This window comes from Hippoglossus stenolepis, chromosome 7 (genome assembly GCF_022539355.2).
Source record: "Hippoglossus stenolepis isolate QCI-W04-F060 chromosome 7, HSTE1.2, whole genome shotgun sequence".
Classification (NCBI taxonomy): Eukaryota; Metazoa; Chordata; class Actinopteri; order Pleuronectiformes; family Pleuronectidae; genus Hippoglossus; species Hippoglossus stenolepis.
Window position 1 is genome coordinate 18,916,269 of NC_061489.1, and position 22,301 is coordinate 18,938,569.

The 22,301-nt window shown below is 41.9% G+C and overlaps 2 protein-coding genes and 1 non-coding gene across 4 annotated transcripts; 1 reads left to right on the top strand and 2 right to left on the bottom strand.

Annotated features, from left to right (window-relative positions):
• Nucleotides 1-20: 20 nt before the first annotated feature.
• On the top strand, nt 21-8,820 carry nox1 (NADPH oxidase 1). Its single transcript, XM_035160666.2, has 13 exons — nt 21-136; nt 392-487; nt 966-1,076; nt 1,558-1,642; nt 3,443-3,585; nt 3,913-4,106; nt 4,193-4,319; nt 4,425-4,517; nt 4,602-4,843; nt 6,278-6,440; nt 6,667-6,813; nt 7,487-7,611; nt 8,253-8,820. Exons 1-13 carry the CDS (start codon nt 92-94, stop codon nt 8,377-8,379), a joined length of 1,698 nt encoding a protein of 565 aa, XP_035016557.1. The 5' UTR covers nt 21-91; the 3' UTR covers nt 8,380-8,820.
• On the bottom strand, nt 8,816-18,129 carry cstf2 (cleavage stimulation factor, 3' pre-RNA, subunit 2). Of its 2 annotated transcripts, XM_035160668.2 has the most exons (14): nt 17,974-18,129; nt 17,656-17,734; nt 16,475-16,644; nt 16,223-16,359; nt 15,195-15,314; nt 14,937-15,059; nt 14,443-14,560; nt 13,217-13,276; nt 11,808-11,907; nt 10,958-11,157; nt 10,560-10,684; nt 10,098-10,181; nt 9,217-9,370; nt 8,816-9,092 (listed from the first exon to the last, which is right to left on the bottom strand). In XM_035160668.2, exons 1-13 carry the CDS (start codon nt 18,068-18,070, stop codon nt 9,245-9,247), a joined length of 1,539 nt encoding a protein of 512 aa, XP_035016559.1. In that variant the 5' UTR covers nt 18,071-18,129; the 3' UTR covers nt 8,816-9,092; nt 9,217-9,244. The 2 variants fall into 2 exon arrangements, with proteins under 2 accessions (XP_035016559.1, XP_035016560.1); XM_035160669.2 differs by lacking the exon at nt 13,217-13,276 and having other exon boundaries at nt 17,974-18,128.
• Nucleotides 18,130-19,294: 1,165 nt separating this feature from the next.
• trnav-uac lies at nt 19,295-19,367 on the bottom strand. Its single transcript has one exon. It is a non-coding gene; the product is annotated as a tRNA-Val (tRNA).
• Nucleotides 19,368-22,301: the final 2,934 nt, after the last annotated feature.

The following is a 22,301-nucleotide window of genomic DNA, read 5'->3' on the forward strand; positions in this document are numbered from 1 at the left end:
GCGGAGTCCGGACACGAGGGGTTAAAATAAAAACGCAGAGGCAGGTGGAATATGCGGCGACAAGGCTGCTGGTAAACACAACGTGCTCATCATGGCGAACTGCATCATCAACCATGGTCTCACCTCCTTCATAATGGTGAGTTCTCTGCACTCACACTTCAGGAGTCTCCATGTTTGAAGCAGTAGAGAAGGAGCTGGAGCGAGAATTTACCCACAGTCCTTTTTTTCGCACAGTTTTTACGCACAGATGATCTTTACGCACAGCTCGGAAAAAATGCCAAGTGTCCAAATAATCTGTGAGCTTCAGTGCCAAATCTTCTTGATGTAGGATTAGCATGCACTCCCCTTGTGTGAGTCTGTGGTGATGTTGTGTTGTGGTTTGTGTTTGCAGGTGGTCTGGATGGCCATCAACATCTTCCTCTTCCTCTGGTTCTACTTCTTCTATGATTTGCGGGATCAGTTCTACTACACGCGGCATCTGTTAGGGGTGAGTCAGGGGGAAAACTGCAGCTCATCCTCAGACGAATTGTGTCAGATGTTGTTCATTGTGGGCTCAGAAGTTTTACTGAAGTAAAAGTGCCAATTCAATCTAGTAATATTACAAGTCCTAGTATCAGCAAAACGCCCTTAAAGTAATACAACTTACTGTTCTGCAGAGAAGTTATGATATATGATTTATAGATACTGTTGTACTGTATAATATGAGTATATTTCAATTGTTAGAAACCAGTTTTAAATAATTTATATCTGGATTTCTCTGTTCTCTTTTCTCTGGAATCAGTTTTTCAGGTTTATTCATATTAAATTATGTGTATATCTCTCTTTGGTGGAACAAATCAGACGTCTGAAAAATGTGACAAAGGCCCCTGGCTGCGTCAGGAGAGACAAACCAAAATTGTTTGAAACCACAAACTTAATTGATTTATCGATCATATGTGTGCGATCATATGTGTGATTTCTTTCAGTCCGCCTTGGCCTGGGCCAGAGCTCCTGCAGCCGTGCTCAACTTTAACTGCACGCTGATCCTGCTGCCGGTGTGCCGGAATCTGCTGTCCCTGCTCCGCGGCTCCTTCATGGTAACATCATGTAAATTACATATCAAACCACGGACTGATGAACTGAGTAACAACTTTGAGCCGTCCCACAAACTAGTTTGACTGCTGTGCCTGAATCACATCTGTGATGATTTCACATTGACATTCCCTGTCTTTCTGTTGTATTTATACATTTTATAACCATATTTCATTCTAATGTTTGGATAGGGTAAGGTTAATTTTAATGTTACTATATATTTTATTTTTCAATATTAGATTCTACTGTCATTAACATGCAATCTCAGTGTTGGAGGCTTTAAGAGTTATTTTGTGATATTTCAGCACATGAGCATCAGCTTAATTAATAACCAGTTAACAGAATACGACTGTAAAATCCCCGCCGGGTTGAGTCACCTCACGTTTCATAAGAACCACCTTTGTATTGGACACAGTGTCGGTGGGTTATGATGCTCCTTGCTAAATGTCTGACTTTCCACTTTCCTCACGTCTTTTGTCTCATCAGTGCTGCGGCAGAACAATGAGGAAGCAACTGGACAAGAACCTGAGTTTTCACAAGCTGGTGGCGTACATGATAGCACTGATGACAGGTGAGACGATGCATGTAAGGCTCAATGTTCGCTTCAGTGCATTTCAACAGAAACCAAAAGAAATGGTTGGACTCACCTCTACTTTTATCTGTTACCGAAGCCTATTGTAGTGCATTTGTATGCTTCTTGTTTTTCCTGTCTAATCGTGAAGAAAAAAGTAATGAGAGAGATAGGAACAGATAAAAAAGTGTAATTTTCTGCTCTGATATTCACTTTTCATGCTCGGCTCTGGTGCGTTTTTTTACTTACTCTCCACACTGAAACTTGACCCTTACCTCATCGGTGTTTTCCAGATTATTTACTCAGATGAGTCGAGAGGAAATAGAGCTTTCAGTCCATTCTGATGTGTAGTGAAGATGTAATTCGTTCAAGTAGAAAAAAATACAAAAGTCCCTCTAACACAGAGGCTTTATTGTTTGAGATGTGGCACAGATAAAACATTTCTTTCCGCCTTCTCCTACCCACGCTAAGAGGGGAAACACAGGTCAAAATGTCAAGAAGGGTCATGGTTAGATTTAGCCAAATAATAATAATAACTATTAATATGAAACTTTTCAAACACACTTACAAAGTGCTTTACTATAAGACAAATAAAACAGTTCAAATGAAAATTTGAAATAGACAAACAGCTCTGGAAAACTCAGAAATGCTTAACTGAAAATATGACACTGACTCACACCAGCTTGGTTTCCTCGGGCAGCTCATTCCACAGCTTCAGGTCCCTGAGTGCAAAGTGTCCCCTGTAGTTTTCAACCTGGTCTCAATGAGACATACCTCTGGCCGAGGCTCTTCAGCTACAAAAAGGTTCTTACAGAGTTAAAAGGGCCACGAAGGCCTTAAATGTGATCTTAAAATCCTAAAACAAATACTGAGCCAGTTTATAGAGGTCGAAAAAAAGGTGTGATGTGAATTCAGGTAGAAGCAGAGCAGCTGAGTTGAGAGCAACCTGTTGTTGTTTCAAAGTGTGTTGGTTACGACACAAAAAAGGTTGTTGGACTGTTGTAATAGTCAAGATGTAAGAAGATAAAATCAGGTAAAACTGCTTCTGTAGAATTTAAAATAGATTTCTGAGGTGATTAAAAAACAAAAAATTGGACATGTGTCAAGTTGCTCTAAACATAAACTGCTATCAAACAGGACACCAGGAAATGTGATCGCATCAATAAACTTCACAGAGATGTAAAACTGTGAGTCACCTGCATAACAATGAAAATAAAACTATAAAGTATGCAAGGATTAGGGGAAGGAAATACAGTACGGCAAAACCAAAAGTGACCCCAGACTCGTACCCTGAGGAACACCATACATGACAGTTTAATAGTGTAAACATCAAATCTGAAGAGGAAATTGGAAAAGATAAAAATTAAGGTTTTGTTTGAGATGGCCCTCATGTTGATGAGAGCCACATTAAGCTGTCAGTGCTGAGTTCTGACTATTATTAGATTATTAGACATGAATCTGTTTGTAATCCTGATAGGGAAAATTTTTAATGTTTGGTCTGACACCAGTAATTCTACCTCTGCATGATGTGGAACCAGTGTGTTCGGGAACCGGGGCCGGGGGGAGCAGCAAAATAAATATTGACCCAGGGTGTATTTAAGTGAGTTTCAGCTTATTTCTTGCCAAAGATAAGAGGAAATCTGGACCTTGAGTTCTGCAACTGCAAATTTTTTATCTGGGAAGAAGCTTAAAGTACAAGGCTAGGGATTTTAATTTTTCAATTTCATACCACTGTCATTAAAATGGCATCTTGTGTAAATGACTGACCATGTAACGCGTCTCCTCCCTGTGCTCCGACAGCTGTTCATGTGATTGCACATTTGTTGAACGTGGAGTGGTACACCAGCAGCCGACAAGGTATTTATGACAAACTCAGCACTGCTCTGTCCAACCTGGACGACGCAGAAAAAACCACCTACCTGAACCCGATCCGCCAAACAGAAGTAAGTTTCATCCTCTAATTATAATCAAACTATCCCAATGAAATGCAACCAAATTAGCTTATCTTGCAATGTTAGAGAAATAAAAAACTCCTGGATCCGCACCAGAATTTGATTGGTTCTTCCCTGACCCATACTGCATCCTCCATTAAGTTTCATGGTAATCTGTCCAGTAGTCTTTCAGTAATCAGGCTAACAAACAAACAATCATGACCTTCTTGGTGGAGGTGTTAAAATCCTGAAATCTCTCTTCGTCCTCATCATGTAAACAAAAGTTCACGTGTCCATGTTCTTCTCCGTTTTCATCTTCTTCTTCTTCTCATGTCTCAGAATCCGCAGCAGATCCCCACCTACTTTGTCTTCACCACCATCGCCGGCCTCACGGGCGTCATCATCACGCTGGCCCTCATCCTCATCATCACCTCCTCCATGGAGGTCATCAGACGCAACTACTTTGAGGTCTTCTGGTACACACATCATCTCTTCATCATCTTCTTCGCCGGTCTCGTCTTCCACGGAGCCGGGTAAGGGGAGGGGGGGAGACGTGGGCACGGGCCGTAGTTGTTTTCTGTTTTTGCGAGCTGGTTTTACTCCTTCGTCTTATCCGCAGACGCGTTGTGAGGAGCCAGCAGACGACAAGTCCACCGCACAACGTCACCTTCTGTAAAGACCGCAGTGACGAATGGGGACGGATTCCTGAGTGTCCTGTCCCTCAGTTTGCAGGAGGGGCCCCTCAGGTTTGTGTTTTTTAACTTACTCAGCTAGTTCAGCTGCCAGCACAAGAAAAGCCTCACATGAGAACAGTCGGTTATATAATCACATTTTTCTGCCTGTTTTTTCAGACCTGGCAGTGGGTGATTGGTCCGATGATCCTGTATCTATGTGAACGTGTGCTGCGTTTCATCCGCTACATGCAGAGAGTCACATACAGGAAGGTGCGTTCGATTCGTGACTCACCTGCTGGTTTCTGGGTTACTCTGCAGCTTTAAGTTTCTAAATCTGCTCCCTCCACTCCACAGATCGTGATGCGGCCGTCCAAGGTGCTGGAGCTGCAGCTGGAGAAGAGCGGCTTCAAGATGGAGGTGGGTCAGTACGTCTTCCTCAACTGCCCAGCCATTTCTCAGCTGGAGTGGCACCCGTTCACCATGACCTCTGCCCCCGAGGAGGACTTCTTCAGCGTCCACATCCGCTCGGCCGGAGACTGGACCGACAAGCTCATCAACATCGTGCAGCAGCTGCCAGAGGGAGCTCAGGGGCCAAAGTGAGTACAAACGAGAAGAAACATCTCTTTACTATGCAGCCGCTGAGGTTGGAAACCAATATTCAGAGAGAACGATTTACATATTCACAAAAATAATCTATTCGGTTCATCTGAGATCGTCATAAATCCGATAATTCCGCAGAAGCTCCGACGATTATCCTGCAGGGTTCCACGAGGAGGAAGCCACATTAATACATTACAATTAAACAAATAAAAACCAACAAAGCTAAAGTTTGAAACTTTTTTTTTGAATACAGGAGATCATTTTTGAAGCCTTGTTATACTTACACAGGACACAAACAAATGTGAAAAGAAAACCCATGCATTTTTTAATTCAGTGGATTTATCTCTATTTTGATGCATTATTAACTGAACAGGACATTCCTACAGCGTTCCAGTGTTGATAATCCCATTAAAAATTTAGTAAATGAACAACATTACACTCAGGACTCCACCAACTCTGTGTTTTTTTTGTTTTTTTAACACAATGCCCCTTTTTAAAAACTACTAAAACAAACATTTAGGAAAAGATAAAACTCTCTGGTTGCGCTTTAAACTTTTCAATCTACATCTCTTGATTTATTTCAGGCTCCTGCACAGATTTAATTTAAATCACTTTGATTCATTAGTTTGCATAATGATCCACAGAAATGTCATTAATGTTATTAATGTTAAAATGATATTTACACCTTCAGCGAAAATGTCTCTTCATTTCAAACCACCGCTGCAAATGTCAGCTGAGAAGAAGCCACCTCTGTGCGGCTTTAGATCGCATCACACTTTGTCCAAATTGTTATGGAATTTTATTTTTGTATTCCGGGGAACTTAAAGACTTGTTATCTGTGTTAAGAAGGGATGTATATATACGATACGGTCGAAAGCTCCCGAGCTGCAGCTACTTAATGATCCTTGAGGTGAGATGATTGTATCACAGCTTGTGTTTAATAAAAGCCAGTGTAGGGATGAGCTCTGTGAACCAGCTCCGACTATAAATGTTTGTTTGTGGCAGTAAAGTGAATTTCTGCAGATCGGTCCCGATAAAAATACACAATTAATATAGAAATGTTTTCATGTAGCTGCTGATTATACAGACAGATAGGATTTGTTTCATCAAGATCCAGGAATTATTCCCTTGACAATCTGTGAATGTTAAAGAAAGAAACACCTATCTGCCCCTTTGTCTGGATCTTCACCAAAATTGCAAAAGACTTTTTTAATCAATGTTTTCTGGATTTACTATTGTGGTTCATTATATGCATTTTATATATATATATATATATATATATATATATCTTAAATCAAAATGATTGACCATCTAGTTTCTGCCTCGTTTTTCACTTCACTGTATTTCCTTCCTGCAAGTTCCTCGTTCATGTTTTAGTCTCTGGTTCTTCCCCCTGTTATCTCATCATGTCATTCATCGTCTGTCCTCAGAATGGGGGTGGACGGTCCCTTTGGCACAGCCAGCGAGGACGTCTTTGACTATGAGGTCAGCATGCTGGTCGGCGCGGGCATCGGAGTCACCCCCTTCGCCTCCATCCTCAAGTCCATCTGGTACAAGTTCAAGGACTCCAACCCTAAACTGCGCACCCGGAAGGTAAAGACTCCCTCATCGCGTCAGCTGATACTGACATTTACACCTGTGCATCGATTTCCCAACAACACACGGCTGAGACTGACTAACAATCACCTGTTATTTTCTCTAGTACAAAGTGTGTCTGTCAACATACGCCCATGTCGGACGATGAGTCACCAGCAGCATCATTAACCTTTTTTTTCAACTAAGAGGCTCATTGTTCAACCCTCCTGCTTTCTGTTTCCAGATCTACTTCTACTGGCTGTGCCGAGAAACCCACGCCTTCGAGTGGTTCGCCGACCTGCTGCAGGTGCTGGAGAGAGAGATGGAGGAGAGAGGGATGGGGCAATTCCTCACCTACAAGCTCTTTCTGACCGGATGGGACCAGAGCACCGTGAGTTCACGAGCCACGCGTCACGTTACTCAAGTCCAGTGGCAGATGTAGGATATTTCTAAACCAGGGGCCATAAATTAAATGTCCAACATCCCGGCACAATTCCTGATTCTGTAAGGTGCAATGGTCAATGTTTGCTCTACAGCTTTGATCTAAGACACACATTATCGAATATGTTTAGAAAATTATTCCTTATTCAAGCACATTGCGTATTTAAAACTCGAAACTCTGCACTGTGGTTGTATGCATCCGCCTCCTCATCGGTGACCTTTGATCACCAAAATCAAATCAGTTCATCTCGGAGTCCAAGTGAATGTTTGTAGCAAATGTACAAGGATTCCTTTAAGGTGTTCTGGAGATGCCGCGTTCCCAAGGCAAAATGTGGGATTTCTGAGGTCACATTGACCTTGATCTTTGACTTTTGACCTCTAAAATCTAATGACTTCATCCTTGGGTCCAAGTGAACATTTGTATACATTTTGAAGAAATCCCCTTTTGGCGTTCTTAATATATTGCGTTCACAAGTGACAAGATTATTTCAAAAATACTGACGAAACAGGTGCATGTCAGGGTCAGTGGATTCACCCCCACTCCAGTTAAAGAGAAAAGTCCAGATAAGTAATGTCAGTTAAATTCAGATTGAACTCTTATTCTTCTCTCCTCATCATTGCAGGCCGATCATGTAAAGGTTCGTTTTGACGATGAAACAGATGCGGTGACCGGGCTCAAACAGAAAACTCAGTACGGCAGACCCCTCTGGGACAAGGAGTTCGAACAAGTCCGCAAAGAGAACCCCACGTAAGAGAAAAACCTCATCGCAGACACATTTATATCTGTTTTTTAATTGTTATATAATTGTATAAGTGTTAGATGTTGGATCCTTCCTGCCCTGTATCGAGGTGAGACCCTTGGCTAACCTTCATCTCAGGTTAGCCACATGATGTCTTTAAAGGATATAAAAGTAGACAGTCTCGCTTTTATTCTGTGCACTGACGCCATCTAATTGTCTATGAAGTTGTTTCCTAACATGAACTCTGGGAAATGTCTGGAAAACTTGACATTTTCCACAGTTTGTCTTTCACATGTGAAGAAGGCAGCAGGAGATTGTCTGAGTCAGACACGTTCACTACAACGGGAAAAAACGAGGGGTGGGCTCACTTCGACATTTTACATTTGCTAAAACTTAAAGAAAATGTTCGGACTTATGAAGAAACATGACGAGGGGTCACAACAGCTTTTTCGTAAACACAAAGGTGGAAGGCCACAAATATAATCTTGGATATAAGAATAAGGTTGGATAAAATCAAACCTTAGAATTGTACTTAAAACTTTAAATAAAAGGAACTTGTTCGTTTCCATCGCTGCTATTGATGAACTTTTCCCATTAAAAGTTTGGCCTCTGAGATTGAACTCTCCCTCTGTTTGGCCGACGTCCTCAGGTCCGTGGTGGGGACTTTCCTCTGTGGCCCTGCGGCTCTGGCTAACGTCCTGGAGAAGAAATGTGCCAAATACTCAGATGTGGATCCTCGGAAGACCAAGTTTTACTTCAACAAGGAGAACTTCTGAGCAGAGAGACGCCAGGAGAGAAGCATTTTGTTTGCTGTGGATTAAATGAAGACGAGTACTGGTGACGGAGATGCCTGAAACACGATAGACACCGTGTGTGTTTTAGCACAATGATGATGTTGAGGCGCGGCGTGTTCTCATTTCTGCAGTGCTCAGGAAATGATGAAACTATGAATCCTGACTTCAGACTCTGTGCCGTTAATTACACCTGTAATCTCACTTTATCATTAACCCCAAGTGGCTCATGCTTTCTGGTTTAGATAACAATGGTTTATTATAACCGGTCACACTGGCTGCTGTTTCCTTATTAACAGAACATGACATGTGAACCAGAAAGAAGTTGTGGGGTAAGTTGTAAATACTGACGTGATTTTCATTTATTGCCTTTCTTGTACACATTGTTGACTCATGTTGAATAAATAAAATCAAGAGGTCCTATTATTTTGTTTGTTTTATTGACAAAACAATATTCAGAAAGTTTCCAGAACAATAATATGAAAACAGCTTTGGGGGGAAACGAATGAAACTTACTTTTCAACATCATCCTCTCACAAGTTTTGCTTATTTTTGAATCCAAAAGCTCCAACTTGACTCTTTCATACAGAAAACAGACCATATGATAAAAAAAAAAAAAACTATACAACGTTCCAGACTGTAAGAAGAGGCGTCTTCACACGTGTTGAAGCTGCAGGGGACCGGGTCAGTGTGGAGCCCTGAGATTATTAAAAAAGAAAGGAAAACAGAAATCATAAGTTACTCAGTGAGGATTCAAGAACGTTTACAAAATCTCAACATTTGAGTGATGCGATGGGTAAAAAAAAAAGAGGAAAACTCCACCTGACGAGGGTCTTTGTACGTCGGGTCTTCACGGTGCACCCCCCGCAGTCTTCTGAATCTGCTCTTTGAGGATGAGAATGCTCTGCCGCTGCTCCGGGGGCAACATGGCGATCTGTTCGGGGGTCAGCTGCAGTACCTGCATGATCAGGGCGGCCTAGAAAAGAAGGGATACTTTTAGGAGGTAAAAGTTGTACGAACAATTCAACCAGCGGTGTGACAATTGTCAAAATCCACTGCTGGGTTTTGATTTTCGTTTTTAGTTCAGTTAGTACCTCAGTTGTTTTTGGGGGGTTTGTTCTTTTTTTAAACAGACAAAAAAACGACGTAAGGTCAAATACTTACAAAATATATTATTATTTACAATAATAATATGATAACTCTGAAATGATAAATGAGGTTTGTTATATTAGTGAAGGAAGAAGAGCGCATCTATCTTGCATCTCAACATGAAGTAGCGTCACCGTCTCTGCTTTACAAATCGGTCCACGCCTAGTTTCTACACACCCAGAAGAAAATGAATGTCTTTATATTCTTTGGTAACAGGAAATGTCAGAATTCCTTTTTTTGTTTTGTAGCACCAGAAAATTCCAGCGTATATTACGCAAGCCCTGTTTTGTCCTTCAGGCTCACATTCAGGATGACTTGCATTTAGTGAACGAGAAGGGAAACAGGAAGCAGCATTTTGCTCTGAGGGGATTCAACAAGCTGCTGATGGACACAGATGATGTCTAACTGCTGGTAATTGATAAAAGATATTTGTGTTACAATGTGTTTGTCCTTTCTTTGGTTTGAGACATAAGATATTTGGATATGATGATGAAGGTCATGAATCTTGGTGCAGTTTGTCAGAAAGCAGGGGAGTTAGATGACGTGACACCCACCTTCTCCTGGTCCTGTGTGGAGACCTGACTCTGACCCGGACTGAAGCCGCCGCCTGATGGAGGAGCACCAGAAATACCAGAACCCTGCAGAACACACACAGTTAGTCTACACTCTTCATCGGGAAGGTGAAAATTACCTCAAAACATCTTTCTTCCCTCAAGCCCCCTATGATTTTCACAATGTTTTTAATTTAATGTGAAGTTACTGTGGCTTAGAGGGGGACAATATCAATATACTTTAGTTCTGGCCACTATTCCTACATTTTGTCCAAGAGTCAGGGGCGACTGGACTTCAGTGCTGATCCAGTCGCCTTAAATTATTTTTGAATGATCAAGACCTGGATGGCTGAGAATCCTCTTCAGGTTTTAGCCACAGCAAAACTTTTAAATCACATTAGCGCCCAACATAAATAAATCAATCAAACAGCCATGGCAGACTGGGACACTGGGTGTTGCTGTTACCGATCTTGCAGGTGGAGGAGCGTTAGGACCCATGCTGTGAGAGGGGGGGCCTTGCATTGCCCCTGCCATGGGAACCCTCTGCGCAGCAACTGGCCCACGAGCATCCATCGCCCTCGGGTCGCGACCTGCAGAATGAAACAAAACCCCACCTGGCTGAATACGGAGTGAATCACTGGTGTGTACATGAAGTACTGATTAGGTGATTTGCTTCTAGAAACATGTTGACATAGATGACAATAAAGATAAATGAGGAAGAAGTGAATTCAAAGAAATAGACTAGTCTTTGTTGAAGCGTAACCATAGTAGCAGGAATAGAAAATTGGGACCGAGACTGCACTGATAACAAACCTATCAGAAAATAATTTAAACTCCAATAAGTTGGGGTTTGGAGCGGTTACCTCTGGTTTCCATCGGCGGTCCCCGTGGCTCCATCATCGGGGGCCCTCTAGGGTCACCAATCATGTTCCGGGGTTCACCCATAGGTGGGCCCCTCATGTCCATCGGAGGTCCTCTCATATCTGGAGGGGGTCCACTTGCCATCGGGGACATGTGTACAGGTGGGGCTTGGTGTTGTGGTGGAGCAGCCATGTAGCCTCGGCTAAATGGTCGCACAAAAAAATAACGACAATCATGTTTGTGAAAAACAAAACTGGCAAGTCACTGAGAGCTGAATTAAGTTACTGAGCATGGAACATTTCCTTCTGCTGCTGCCAAAACATACACTGCAACTGATACAGGGTTTCTGAGGCCAACACTGAATTTAATACTCAAGACGTTTTTCAGGCACTGTGGCATTTATTGATGGGACAGATCCAAATCATGAAAGAGGGAGACAGTGAGGACGACATGCAGCGGGGACGGAAATGAAGCTGCAGCCGCCACTGGCATTGTCTGTAGTCTGAGGCACTAATATTCAAGACTACAAGCAGCTACAAGACAACAAATCTGATGATAATACATCAGATATACATTTTTATGTCCCATCCAACTGATTAAATAAACATTTTTGATCAAGGAAATCTTGCAGTTAACATCTATCCTGATACAGTATATCTGCAATTAGGTAATAACACTGGATCAGTTCAAACCTCACAACTCTTCATTCAAATCTATCCACACTTACTGTTACGACAAATCAAACAGGACAGACTTCTTTAGAATTAGAACGTCAATAGCTTAAATTGTCACTCCTCCAAAAATCAACACAACCAGTTGAATTATTAATGAAATGTGATGTTAACTTCTTACTTTGGTTCAATGACCTCTCCAGTGACAGACAGCAGAGTTCCCCCTCTGGGGTCATTAGGACCATCACCCAGCAGGCCCCTGGGAGGGATTCCACCTGGTCCTGAGAGCAGAAAAAACACATATTCAACATGAATACACAACATTAAAGGCACGTCTCTAGTCACTGACCAGGAAATGATTAATGACTAACCCATTAAATGGGCTGAAATTCCAAACAAGTGAAACCACGCACAAATATAAAGAGGTGAGTGTTTGTCAAGGATGGAGATTTACAGGTTTATAAAGCTTGCGATAAATAGGGAATAGTAAACACAGCAAACTGCCACAGCCCGACAACACAACAGGAGACATGAGGAGGAGCAAAAGGGCAGAAGAAAGAAGAAAATTGGGTCTACCGTAAAATTAAAAAGGGAGAAAAGGTTCATATCACATATCTCATGCTGTAAAAAGTGAATCTGACATGAATATTAATCTAAAACACATGGCTGGGTGTTCAAATTTTACTTTAGTCCAACTAGTTAGAAAGAGACAGATCTGTTGCACCTACAACAACAGGACTAACATTCTTGTTGCTATCGCTGTTATTCATGTTGTCAGTGAAACTCTAATGTGAAATGAATGGCATAAAAGTGGACATTGTATTTTGGACAACTGATGATCAAAAACAAGATCACGGGAAAATGAACCATGAAGTTTGATTTTTTTAAAGATGCAGAAACTGACTCTTAGTTTTCCCACAGTTAAAACTCTTCAGGATATGATTCATCACTGCAGCAAAATCCAACTTTCATGAAAAAAAAAAATGCCCAAACGTGGCGGAAATACAATGATTACAGACGGAGGGGAATACAAATCCCCACATGCTCCTGCATTTTGTGCCTCAGGGGAAAACAGGAGTCACCCCTGCACAAGCACTGCAGTGGAACACAGGACAATCAACTCCCAGCCCGAGAGGACAACCTGCTGAGCTGATGAGGCCCCCTGGGGAATTTTCAGCCTCCTTCATAGAATCCTAAGGTGCAAACGTGGACTGAAGTGAAGTGCTCTCTTTAACTTACGTCTATCAGGCCGTACAATGCAGTCCGACCTGCATGTAAGTAACACCCATTTCAAATAAAGGAGTTTGGCTTCAACATTAACACAAACTAATCATGCCAAAACTCTCCCGGCCCAAACTTGTATGTGTTTGCATCGCATGCCACCACGACACATTCTGCTGCAGCTACGCTAATACTCTTCATTACCTTTGTATAAAGAGGCTCGATAACGGCTTAAATGTCTCAAGGGTTCATATGAGATAAAGTGGACATGCATTCTAAAAAACTGTAAGGCCTGATTTCAGATCTGTTGTATGTTCGGACAGTGGCCGCTCCACACGACCTGACTGAACTGAGGGAGGATAGTGATACCTGGAGGACGCTCGATAGCCGCCTGGCCAGACGATCCTGTGGGAGAATGCTGAAGGTTTCCTGAGCCAGCATTAAAGTGAAAAGAACAGGAGACACAAAACTCAAGAAAGCAAAGCAACACTGACAAGTTTGAAGCATGCTCATTTAACACACATGCACACACACACAGGGTTGTACTTCTATCTTAGTGAGGACACTCATTGACATACTATATTCCCAGCCCCTAACCTTAACCATCCAAACACTAACCTAAACCCCATTCTTAACCCTCAGACAGCCCATTGAAAAAGTGAGGACTGAAAAATGTCCTCACTGTCTATGCTTAAAATGGTCCTCACAAAGAGGTACAGGAACACACACACACACACACACACACACACACACACACACACACACACACACACACACACACACACACACACACACACACACACACACACACACACACACACACACACACACACACTTGAAGAGGGCAACTCGACATTAGACAATATAAAACCAAATGTTTATGGATAATAGAAAGTTTCTGTTCTAGATCCTCAAGAGTCGAGTTGACAGTACATCTACTAATCACAGGCCTCTGGTGACACCTAGTGACTCCAGTGAGCCATTACACTATAAAATGAGGTAAAATTATGCATCAACTATAGCAAAAAAAAATATTTCAGTATTTTACCTACATTTTTGGGTGAACTTCAGTTGCGAATGTTTTTATAAACATGGACTTTTACAAATGTAACTACTAAATGAACTAAAGAGAAGTTGTAATCACTGCTATGCATGACTGTACCTTTGTTTAAAATAGTTCTGAGAGTAACAGCTAAATCCATGAGGGTGATTTGCTTAAATCACAAAACTTGACGTTTTTCATATTCATTATATTATTTGACATTATTAACTGGGTATCAAATGTTTGATCTTCAACAAGTCTGAAGTTTAATTTGACCAAAAATATACAGCTTTGCCTTTTTTTTATTAGTAAGAAAAACACATCATTCTTTAGCCTTTAATTCTTATAAACTTTTTGCTTCTTATCAGTGAAACTAAATCCATAAAGGGGAAATTAAAACGGACCAATGATCAGTTTGTGGTCAAGTGAGACAGATGCAATGAAACAGTCACACTGCACACACTAATCATCAATGAGCTCAGTGATTGATATCTGGAACATAAGGATGATGCGTAAACCACCAGTTGAGTTGCTGATGCAGCTTGATGTTTACCTGGAGGTCCGACTGGTCCTGTTCCGGGTCCCGGACCCGGTCCAGGACTTGGTCCTGGGACAACACCCATGTTGGGGGGTTGCATCATCTGAGGGGCTCCATTGACATGCATTCCAGGCTGATCATATTCCAAAAATTTAAGAAAAGAAAAAAAGAATAGAAATATCATAGAACACACCAACAAATTAACATAAGTCTTCTCCATCAGAGACATTTTTTCAGAAACAATCCGTAATGTTGTGATTTGGCACGACACAAAAAAAATTACAAGGCAAAGTTCACCTTTGATCAACTTTATTTCATCCACATATTTAGTAATTTATCACACAAACACTACAAACAGTAGCATCACTCTCCAACACCATTTACAGTTTGTGACCAAAATGATCAAGTACTATTTATTACCCAGAACAGAACTGTGATGTGTAATTTTTTCGGGCCAAGTTCAGGGAAGTTTTGTGAACGTGTGAAATTGCATGAAAGTGACTACTCACCACAGGCTGGGGCTGAGACACTGGGTTGCTGGGCTGTACAGGAGGTGGATTGACCGGCGGCGCTCCTCCACTCTGTCCGCTGGGAGCCAGAGGCTGGACTGAGGTTTGACGGTGGAGCATTTTCTGTATATGGAGCAAATGGAAAAGAATCCCTTAAAAATGTAACTAACATTTATCGCTACTGTCGAATGACAAGGTCGCAGTTGAATAAAAGTAGGATTTAACTAATCTCTTCATTCTCAATCTGGCTTCTCTCACCAAGGCTATCTCAGGGTCAACGATCCGCATGACCACCTGGGCCTGCAGCAGAGCGTAAGACAGCTGAGGGTTCTGCAGCAGCATGTTCCGCGCCTCCTGGGGACTGTTCTGCACACACAGCTGGAGAGAGACAAACCACATTTTCACCAAACAGAATCTGGTAAAATTATGTAATAATCTACATGAAAAAAATCACAACTGGGCAGAAAAACAAAAACATCATTGCCTCGTGAGCTTTTACTTCTTAACAGGTTGAAAACAATCTCTTTAAACTTAAGTTGTTTGTGGACATGTGCTGCAACAGCACAGAACATTAGACAAAGGCCACAATATCGGTCGCATCAGGATCAGGAGCTCAAACACCCGCACTCTGATCAGCATACGGAGCTGTCCGACTGACACAGGCTTCGGTGCACCAAACACTTTTCCAGTCAGGAGAAAAATGTCTGCAGTGTGTTGTTTCTTTGAGCTTAATGAAGCAGACTGCCAGCTGTGCAAAGATAAGGCTTCTCTGGCAGAGCTGAGTGAGACAGGCTGTACAGCACAGCCTCTGTTAATGACAGCAAAGGAAGAGCATTTCCATAATGTTGTCATCCTGCAGGTGATTCAAACTGAGAGAAATGCTTGTGCCCATCTTTCCTTGAAGAATAAAGAGAGCAAGCAGCAGGAAACATGCAGCCTGAGAATGTGCATTTGTGAAAAGGAACATTACAATAACTTCACTGTGAGTCCTCATTAAATCTGTTGTTTTGAATAATACACACAAACATTTTGCATAAAAGTGACAATATAATATATTAATGCCACAGATGTGCCAGTTCCAGAGGTTGGGTGATAAAACTTTGCACTTGGCATCATAACTGAACTGGTAAGTCAACCTCTTACCATATTATTTAGACCTTGGAAATTGCTAAATTAATCAATTTAATTTTTATAAAAGAAAATGAATGTAAAGGAAAATGTCTCTATTAGTGTGAGACCAGTATTATCCTAACAATATGCAAGAGAAAGCCAGTAAAGCAACCAACCTTCATCTGTTTCATGAGTTCAAACATCTGCTCTGGAGGCAGACTGGCCACGGCTCTGCTGATGGACTCCGGGGCCTCCTCTGGCTGCACATTGTCTCCATAAGGAGACTCAATAATAGGGGTTCCTGTTCCCAAACCTGAGCATGACAAAACTGTCAGAGCAGTGTAGATTTTTACAGAAATCTTGTATTTGAAAGAAAATCAGCACCTCTAATTCAAATCGTGTCAAAATGAAATAAAAAGAACACGTACTTTTGAGCTCTTCCTTGTTTTTCTCACTGGCTGCATTGTCAACACGGAGAGCCCGGCCGCTGAACTCTCTCCCGTTCAGGTTCCGCATGGCACTGAGAGCCGTCTCCTGGTCCTGATATTCACAGAAGCCATATCCCTTCGGCTTGCCTGTCTCCCTGTCATATACCAACCTGAAAACCAGAGTGACGATGATAATGAGGACAATCGCTACTTGCTGAAAGTTTACCAACATGAGCTGGGGAGGTTCTTCTTCAACTTTAAAATACAAAATCATAGGAGCTTGAACTGGTGATTTGACCAAGAAAGGTCTGACATTAAAAAGAGAATAGTGGTTCATAGTTGGACTCTGGTTATAGGGCACATCAGACAGCGAAAAGGAAAAGAAGAGGATGTCGCACACTGAAATTTTCATTACAGGGAGTGGACTGAAAGTTTCTCACATCTGAATGGTATAGATTACATTGAATATAGCATGTAACACATACCATAGATAGGTAACTCAAACTAATGTGTTATAATAAAACAGTCCTGTAAGTAGACCAACCTTCATGAATGTTCTATTATGTAAATATGCCATAAAGAGGTATTAAGTCAAATGTGTGATACTTTAGCGGGATGTTCAGTCAGTGGTGCTGTTGCATGGTGTTCCTATTATACTGTGCACACCAATAGAAACAGTGAATCCAGGCTAACCACCACACATCAGACAAGCTACTTCTGTTGATAGTTTTAAGATACAACTCAAGACCTATTTCTATGATCTTGCTTTTAATGAATTGTATCAATTTTTTTAACAACCATTTTTGTTTATTTTTATTAACTTCATTTCTACCTTTTGCTAGTTTTATATTTTTATTCCTAAGTCTTTGTTTTATTGCCAACGTGTTCTTATTGAGCTTTCTTATTTCATTTTATTGTAAAGCACTTTATGTATGAGAGGTGCTGTATAAATAAAATGTATTGTTATTATAGTTAAAGCTTGGTGTACCTGATAAACTGATAACTGAGTGTATACAGGTACAAAAACATCATGAATCGTGCTATGTGAGGAGAAAACACAACATGTGGGGGGGGGGCATTAAGGAATACACGTGATGTTGACACTTTAATGCTGTATATTATCATTATTTATGAATTTAGGTCTAAGTGCTCAGTGTTTGGATGATCCCTCTGTTACTCACCTGAAGCTGACAACGAGTCCCACTTCAGAAAAGATGTCTTTGAGCTGCTCCTCTGTGGCTTCATACGGGATGTTCCCCACTAAAAAATACATATAGAAGTATAAGTTAAATTCACAAAGAGGCAACAATAAATAAAATACAACTTTCCATCTTTAATATCCAGGGCAGTGTAAAGTTTTGCCTCCTCGTTGCGTTCGGCTAACGGCAACACTAGCTTCGTTAGCAAGCGTCCATTCATCAGCCGCCACTTTATCGACTTGTTGAGTGTTTAACGGAGCAAACGGGAGGAACCGGAGAGAGCACCGGGGGCGAACTCACCAAACACGGACCGTAACGACCGGTCGACGGCTGGGTCTCTGTTGGCGGCGACAGCGGCGGCTGCGGCGGCGGCAGCTGCAGCGGCGACGTTCGCCATTTTGAGGGGGACAGTAAACGATGCGACACCAGGATGTGAGAAGGAGACGACGTCCGTTAGTGCGGGAGGGAACGGGTCAAATTTATTAAAAACCAGAGTCAGAGTGGAAATTATCCGCTAATTGTGTTTTTAGATCTAAGATTTAATATTTAAGATGAAATAAAAACGCTGGTGGTCGTTAAAAAGTCGAAGTAAAGAGTTCAAGCGGTAGGAATGTAGATGGCGCTGTTGTCCTGCTCGAGTGGAGCCCACGGACCTGGTGGTGACGGACTGATGCCGCTGCAGAGCTCGAACCAGACAAATGGCTCCTGGAGAAGAGCTGGTGAGTGTTTCCACACAAGTTAATCATCTGCAACGTGTTTACTATCGTCTGTGGTTCACTCGCACTCTGAGAGGAGGCGACAGGGGCCTGTTGTCTGTTGGTCTGACTGGAGTTCTTCTGCAGTTCTTCATCAAATCTCTGCTTTTCTTTCGTCAACATGGAGGATATGGATAGAAAAAGTGAATACATTGTTATTAAGTCAGTGTTAAGTTAGTTTACTCAGTGTTTAGTTTGCCAACTGTGCTTTAACATTTGAAGTTAAAAAAATAAAAAGTCAATTTGCTGCAGGTGTTTTCAAACCCAGGTGTTTTTCATACAATCTAAATGTACCAATTTAATAAATGAATGAATTAATGTCTGGTTAATAACAATACACTCCCATTGTAATTAATCACACATCCATTCACTTATCAATCCTTCATTTTCTGAACATTAGTCAAGTAACAACCTAAATTAGAAACATGAATCTTGAGTTTGTCTCCTTTACCAAAATACAATAAGGGCATCAATTCACTACTTGACAAACAAACAGCACAAGAATAATTGTGAAACGTACAAGGGATGTTCACCATCTTGTACTATATTCTAACATATGTAGCAGTTGAAATCAGTATTGCATTAATATCTCATTCATTGAATTAAATTCTAAAATATTTGTATTGTCAATATCTTCATTAGCAAACACTTTCATCTCAGTGAACTTAGTCTTGACTCATTTGAGTTTTTATCCTCTTGTGCTCTTTGTTCGACTGTTTTGTTTGCTACTGGGTGCCCAAATTTCCCTCGGGATCATAAAAGTATCTATCTATCTATCTAATTAATATCAAATATCTATCTATCTAAATGAACATATAAAATGACTCTGTCAGTGGTGTAGGCGTTTCAGGACGGAACAAAAACACTGGTTCCACTGGGGCTCGAACCCAGGACCTTCTGCGTGTAAAGCAGACGTGATAACCGCTACACTATGGAACCAGATGATGGCGGGAGAGGGTGTGATCCTCAATTTAAACAGACGTCTGCTGTAGATACAGGGTATTTGCATAGGACCAGATTTAGTGTTTCCGATACGCTAAAAGCAGAATAACGCCGACACTCGCAGCGCCTCCCCGGGCTCATCTCTCCGTCCGACGGCTGCGATCCACAGACACAAGCTCCAGTGAGTCACGTCTCTCGGTTATTCACCTTTTCCCTTCACGCCAAAGCTGCCGGTGCTTTACCTTCAGCAGAGTCGAGGTCATCTGCACGTTTTTGGTTTCGCAGCGGACCCATCACACGGCCCCCGGCAGCTAACAGTGAAATTACCCCAGCAACTGAAGTCAGCTCACCGGACGAGTCGCACGTGTCCGTCTCTCTCCCGCCTGCACAGGAACTGACACACCGAGGATAACGATGTGTTTGTAGTTTTAAAAAGCGACCCGGTTTATCCTCTTAGCATAAAGCAAGTGTGCACACGTTTTGAATTTAACATTATGGACTTGTGGAGACACTGCGATGCATCTTTACCAGCTTATAGGTCATTTATGACTTGAGATAGTAAAACACATGATGACACCTCACTGTAGAAGTTGAGGACTGGATCTACTTGCAATTTGACCCCATTTAAACTTTTACATTTCCCACACAGTGGTTAACAAAAACTACTACTGTGCTGTTTAGTTAGTGTGTTTTGTTAATGTTTGATATTTTACAGCTGATACACAGCCCACCTCAAAGGTTTAAACATTATACACCACTGGTTGTGTGTGGTCTTTAGTCGAGCAATGCAACACGGTGGAGAGAAACAACATAACATGACACGTAGTATTTTATTGAGTTTATATATCATGTGACTGAATGTGTAGGCTGATGCATCTACAGCTGTAACGTCTTGTTACCTTTGACCCAGATTGTTTTCTGACCTACATGTTGTCCACCAGCCACTGGTCAGCTTTTTTAAATTCAAGGTCTTTAGTCTAACTTGGAATAAAGGGAATAGAATGGAAAGTTGATGTAGTTGATAAATATATATATTTGAATCTTTAACACTTGAGCCGGACTGATATGGATTTTTGTAGGCCAGGGCCTATACCGTTATAAGGGAGTAAAAACAATTCAGATACCGATATATTGGCCTGTATACACTGCTGAAGATGAAGGGTACACTTAATCGTCACAGTATAACAACAAGTCAGTTAAAGTTCAGAGATATCAATCTGTCCCTTTAGGAAGCACAAGTGATTGTGATCAACTTCACCTGCTTTGGTGTAAATTAAAGTGACAACAGGTGCAATGGAGGCAAAAGCAGGACAACCCTGAAAAAGGGAACTGTGGTGGCCACAGACATATGCTCTCCTTGTCTTTTCTGACTGATTCTTCTCTAGTGTTGTGTTCTGCTAGTGTCCTTGTCACTACTGGGAGCATGAGGTGGGACCTGCAGCCCAATCAGGTTGCACAGGTAGTCCAGCTCATCCAGGATGGCACATCCAAGGTTTGCTGTGTCTCCCAGCCCAGTCTCAAGAACATGGAGGAGATACCAGGAGACTGGATGTTACACAAGGAGAGCTGGACAGGGCCGTAGAAGTGCATCAACCCAGCAGCAGGACCGGTATCTGCTCCTTTTTGCGAGGATGAACATGAGGAGCACTGCCAGAGCCCTAAAAAGTGACCTCCAGCTGGTGTGCATGATTCTGACCAAACTGTCAGAAATAGACACCATGAGGGTGGCATGAGGGCCCGACGTCCTCTAGAGGGACCTGTGCTCACAGCCCAGCACCGTGCAGCTCGATTGGCATTCGCCACAGAACACCAGAATTGGCAGGTCGGCCACTTGCGCCCCGTTCTCTTCACAGATGAGAGCAGGTTCACACTGAGCACATGTGACAGGCGTGAAACAGTCTGGAGACGCTGGGGTGAACGTTACGCTCCCTGTATCCAGCATGACGGGTTTGGCGGTGGGTCAGTGATGGTCTGGGTAGGCATATCCTTGGAGGGTTGCACAGAACTCCATGTCATAGCCAACAGTACCCTGACTGCTGTTAGGTACCGGGATGAAATCCTCAGAGCGATTGTCAGACTTTATGCTGGTGCAGTGGGCCCTGAGTTCCTCCTGGTGCAGGAAAATGCCCGGCCTCATGTGGCTAGAGTGTGTAGGCAGTTCCTGGATGATGAAGGCATTGATGCCATTGACTGGCCCTCACGTTCCCCTGACCTAAAACCAATTGACCACCTATGGAACGTTATATGTATCGGTGCATCACACGGAGCTCACTGGTGCCCTGATCCAGGTCTGGGAGCAGATCCATCCACCGACTCATCAGGAGCCTTCCCAGACGTTGTCGGAAGTACATACAGGCATGCTGGGGCCATACGCACTACTGAGTCACATTATGAGTTGCTGTGATGAAATTCACACAGATTGATCAACCCGTGATATCAATTATTTCTTAGATTTTTCAGTGTGATTTTGAATCCAGCTCTCAATGGGTTGATAATTTTGGTTAACATTGACCGATGTTACGTCATTTTGTTCTCAAGAAATTATACAATGTACATCAGTAAAGTTCCCTTAATTTTTTTGAGCAGTGTATCTATAAAATATTTGTAAATATGGCAATGACTCCATGAGATGTCGTTATCAAATCCTGGTGGCAAAGAAATGTAATTGCAGCTTGAAAATAATGTTCATTAAATATAACTATAGAAAGAATAAAACACATATGCAACCAAATATATAGAACTTGAATTAAGAAAATAAATACAATTTTTTGTTATATAAACAGAAATGCACATCTTTTCTGTAAAAAAAAGTTTTCATGTGAGCCAACAAACATTGATGCCGGTTTGTCTGTGAAAGGCTCATATCGCTTAATTTCTCTCAGCCAACAGATAAATCAGTCTGGCTCTATTAAATACTATCCATGACATTAC

Excerpts from the sequence above, each read along its gene's own strand:
- cstf2 (XM_035160668.2), bottom strand. The coding sequence starts at position 18,070 with ATGGCGAACGTCGCCGCTGCAGCTGCCGCCGCCGCAGCCGCCGCTGTC. Across the intron at positions 17,735-17,973 it reads GTCGTTACGGTCCGTGTTTG|TGGGGAACATCCCGTATGAA; the intron begins GTGAGTTCGCCC and ends TGTATTTTTTAG. Across the intron at positions 15,060-15,194 it reads TTGACCCTGAGATAGCCTTG|AAAATGCTCCACCGTCAAAC; the intron begins GTGAGAGAAGCC and ends CTCCATATACAG.
- nox1 (XM_035160666.2), top strand. The coding sequence starts at position 92 with ATGGCGAACTGCATCATCAACCATGGTCTCACCTCCTTCATAATG. Across the intron at positions 4,844-6,277 it reads GAGGGAGCTCAGGGGCCAAA|AATGGGGGTGGACGGTCCCT; the intron begins GTGAGTACAAAC and ends GTCTGTCCTCAG. Across the intron at positions 6,814-7,486 it reads CCGGATGGGACCAGAGCACC|GCCGATCATGTAAAGGTTCG; the intron begins GTGAGTTCACGA and ends TCATCATTGCAG.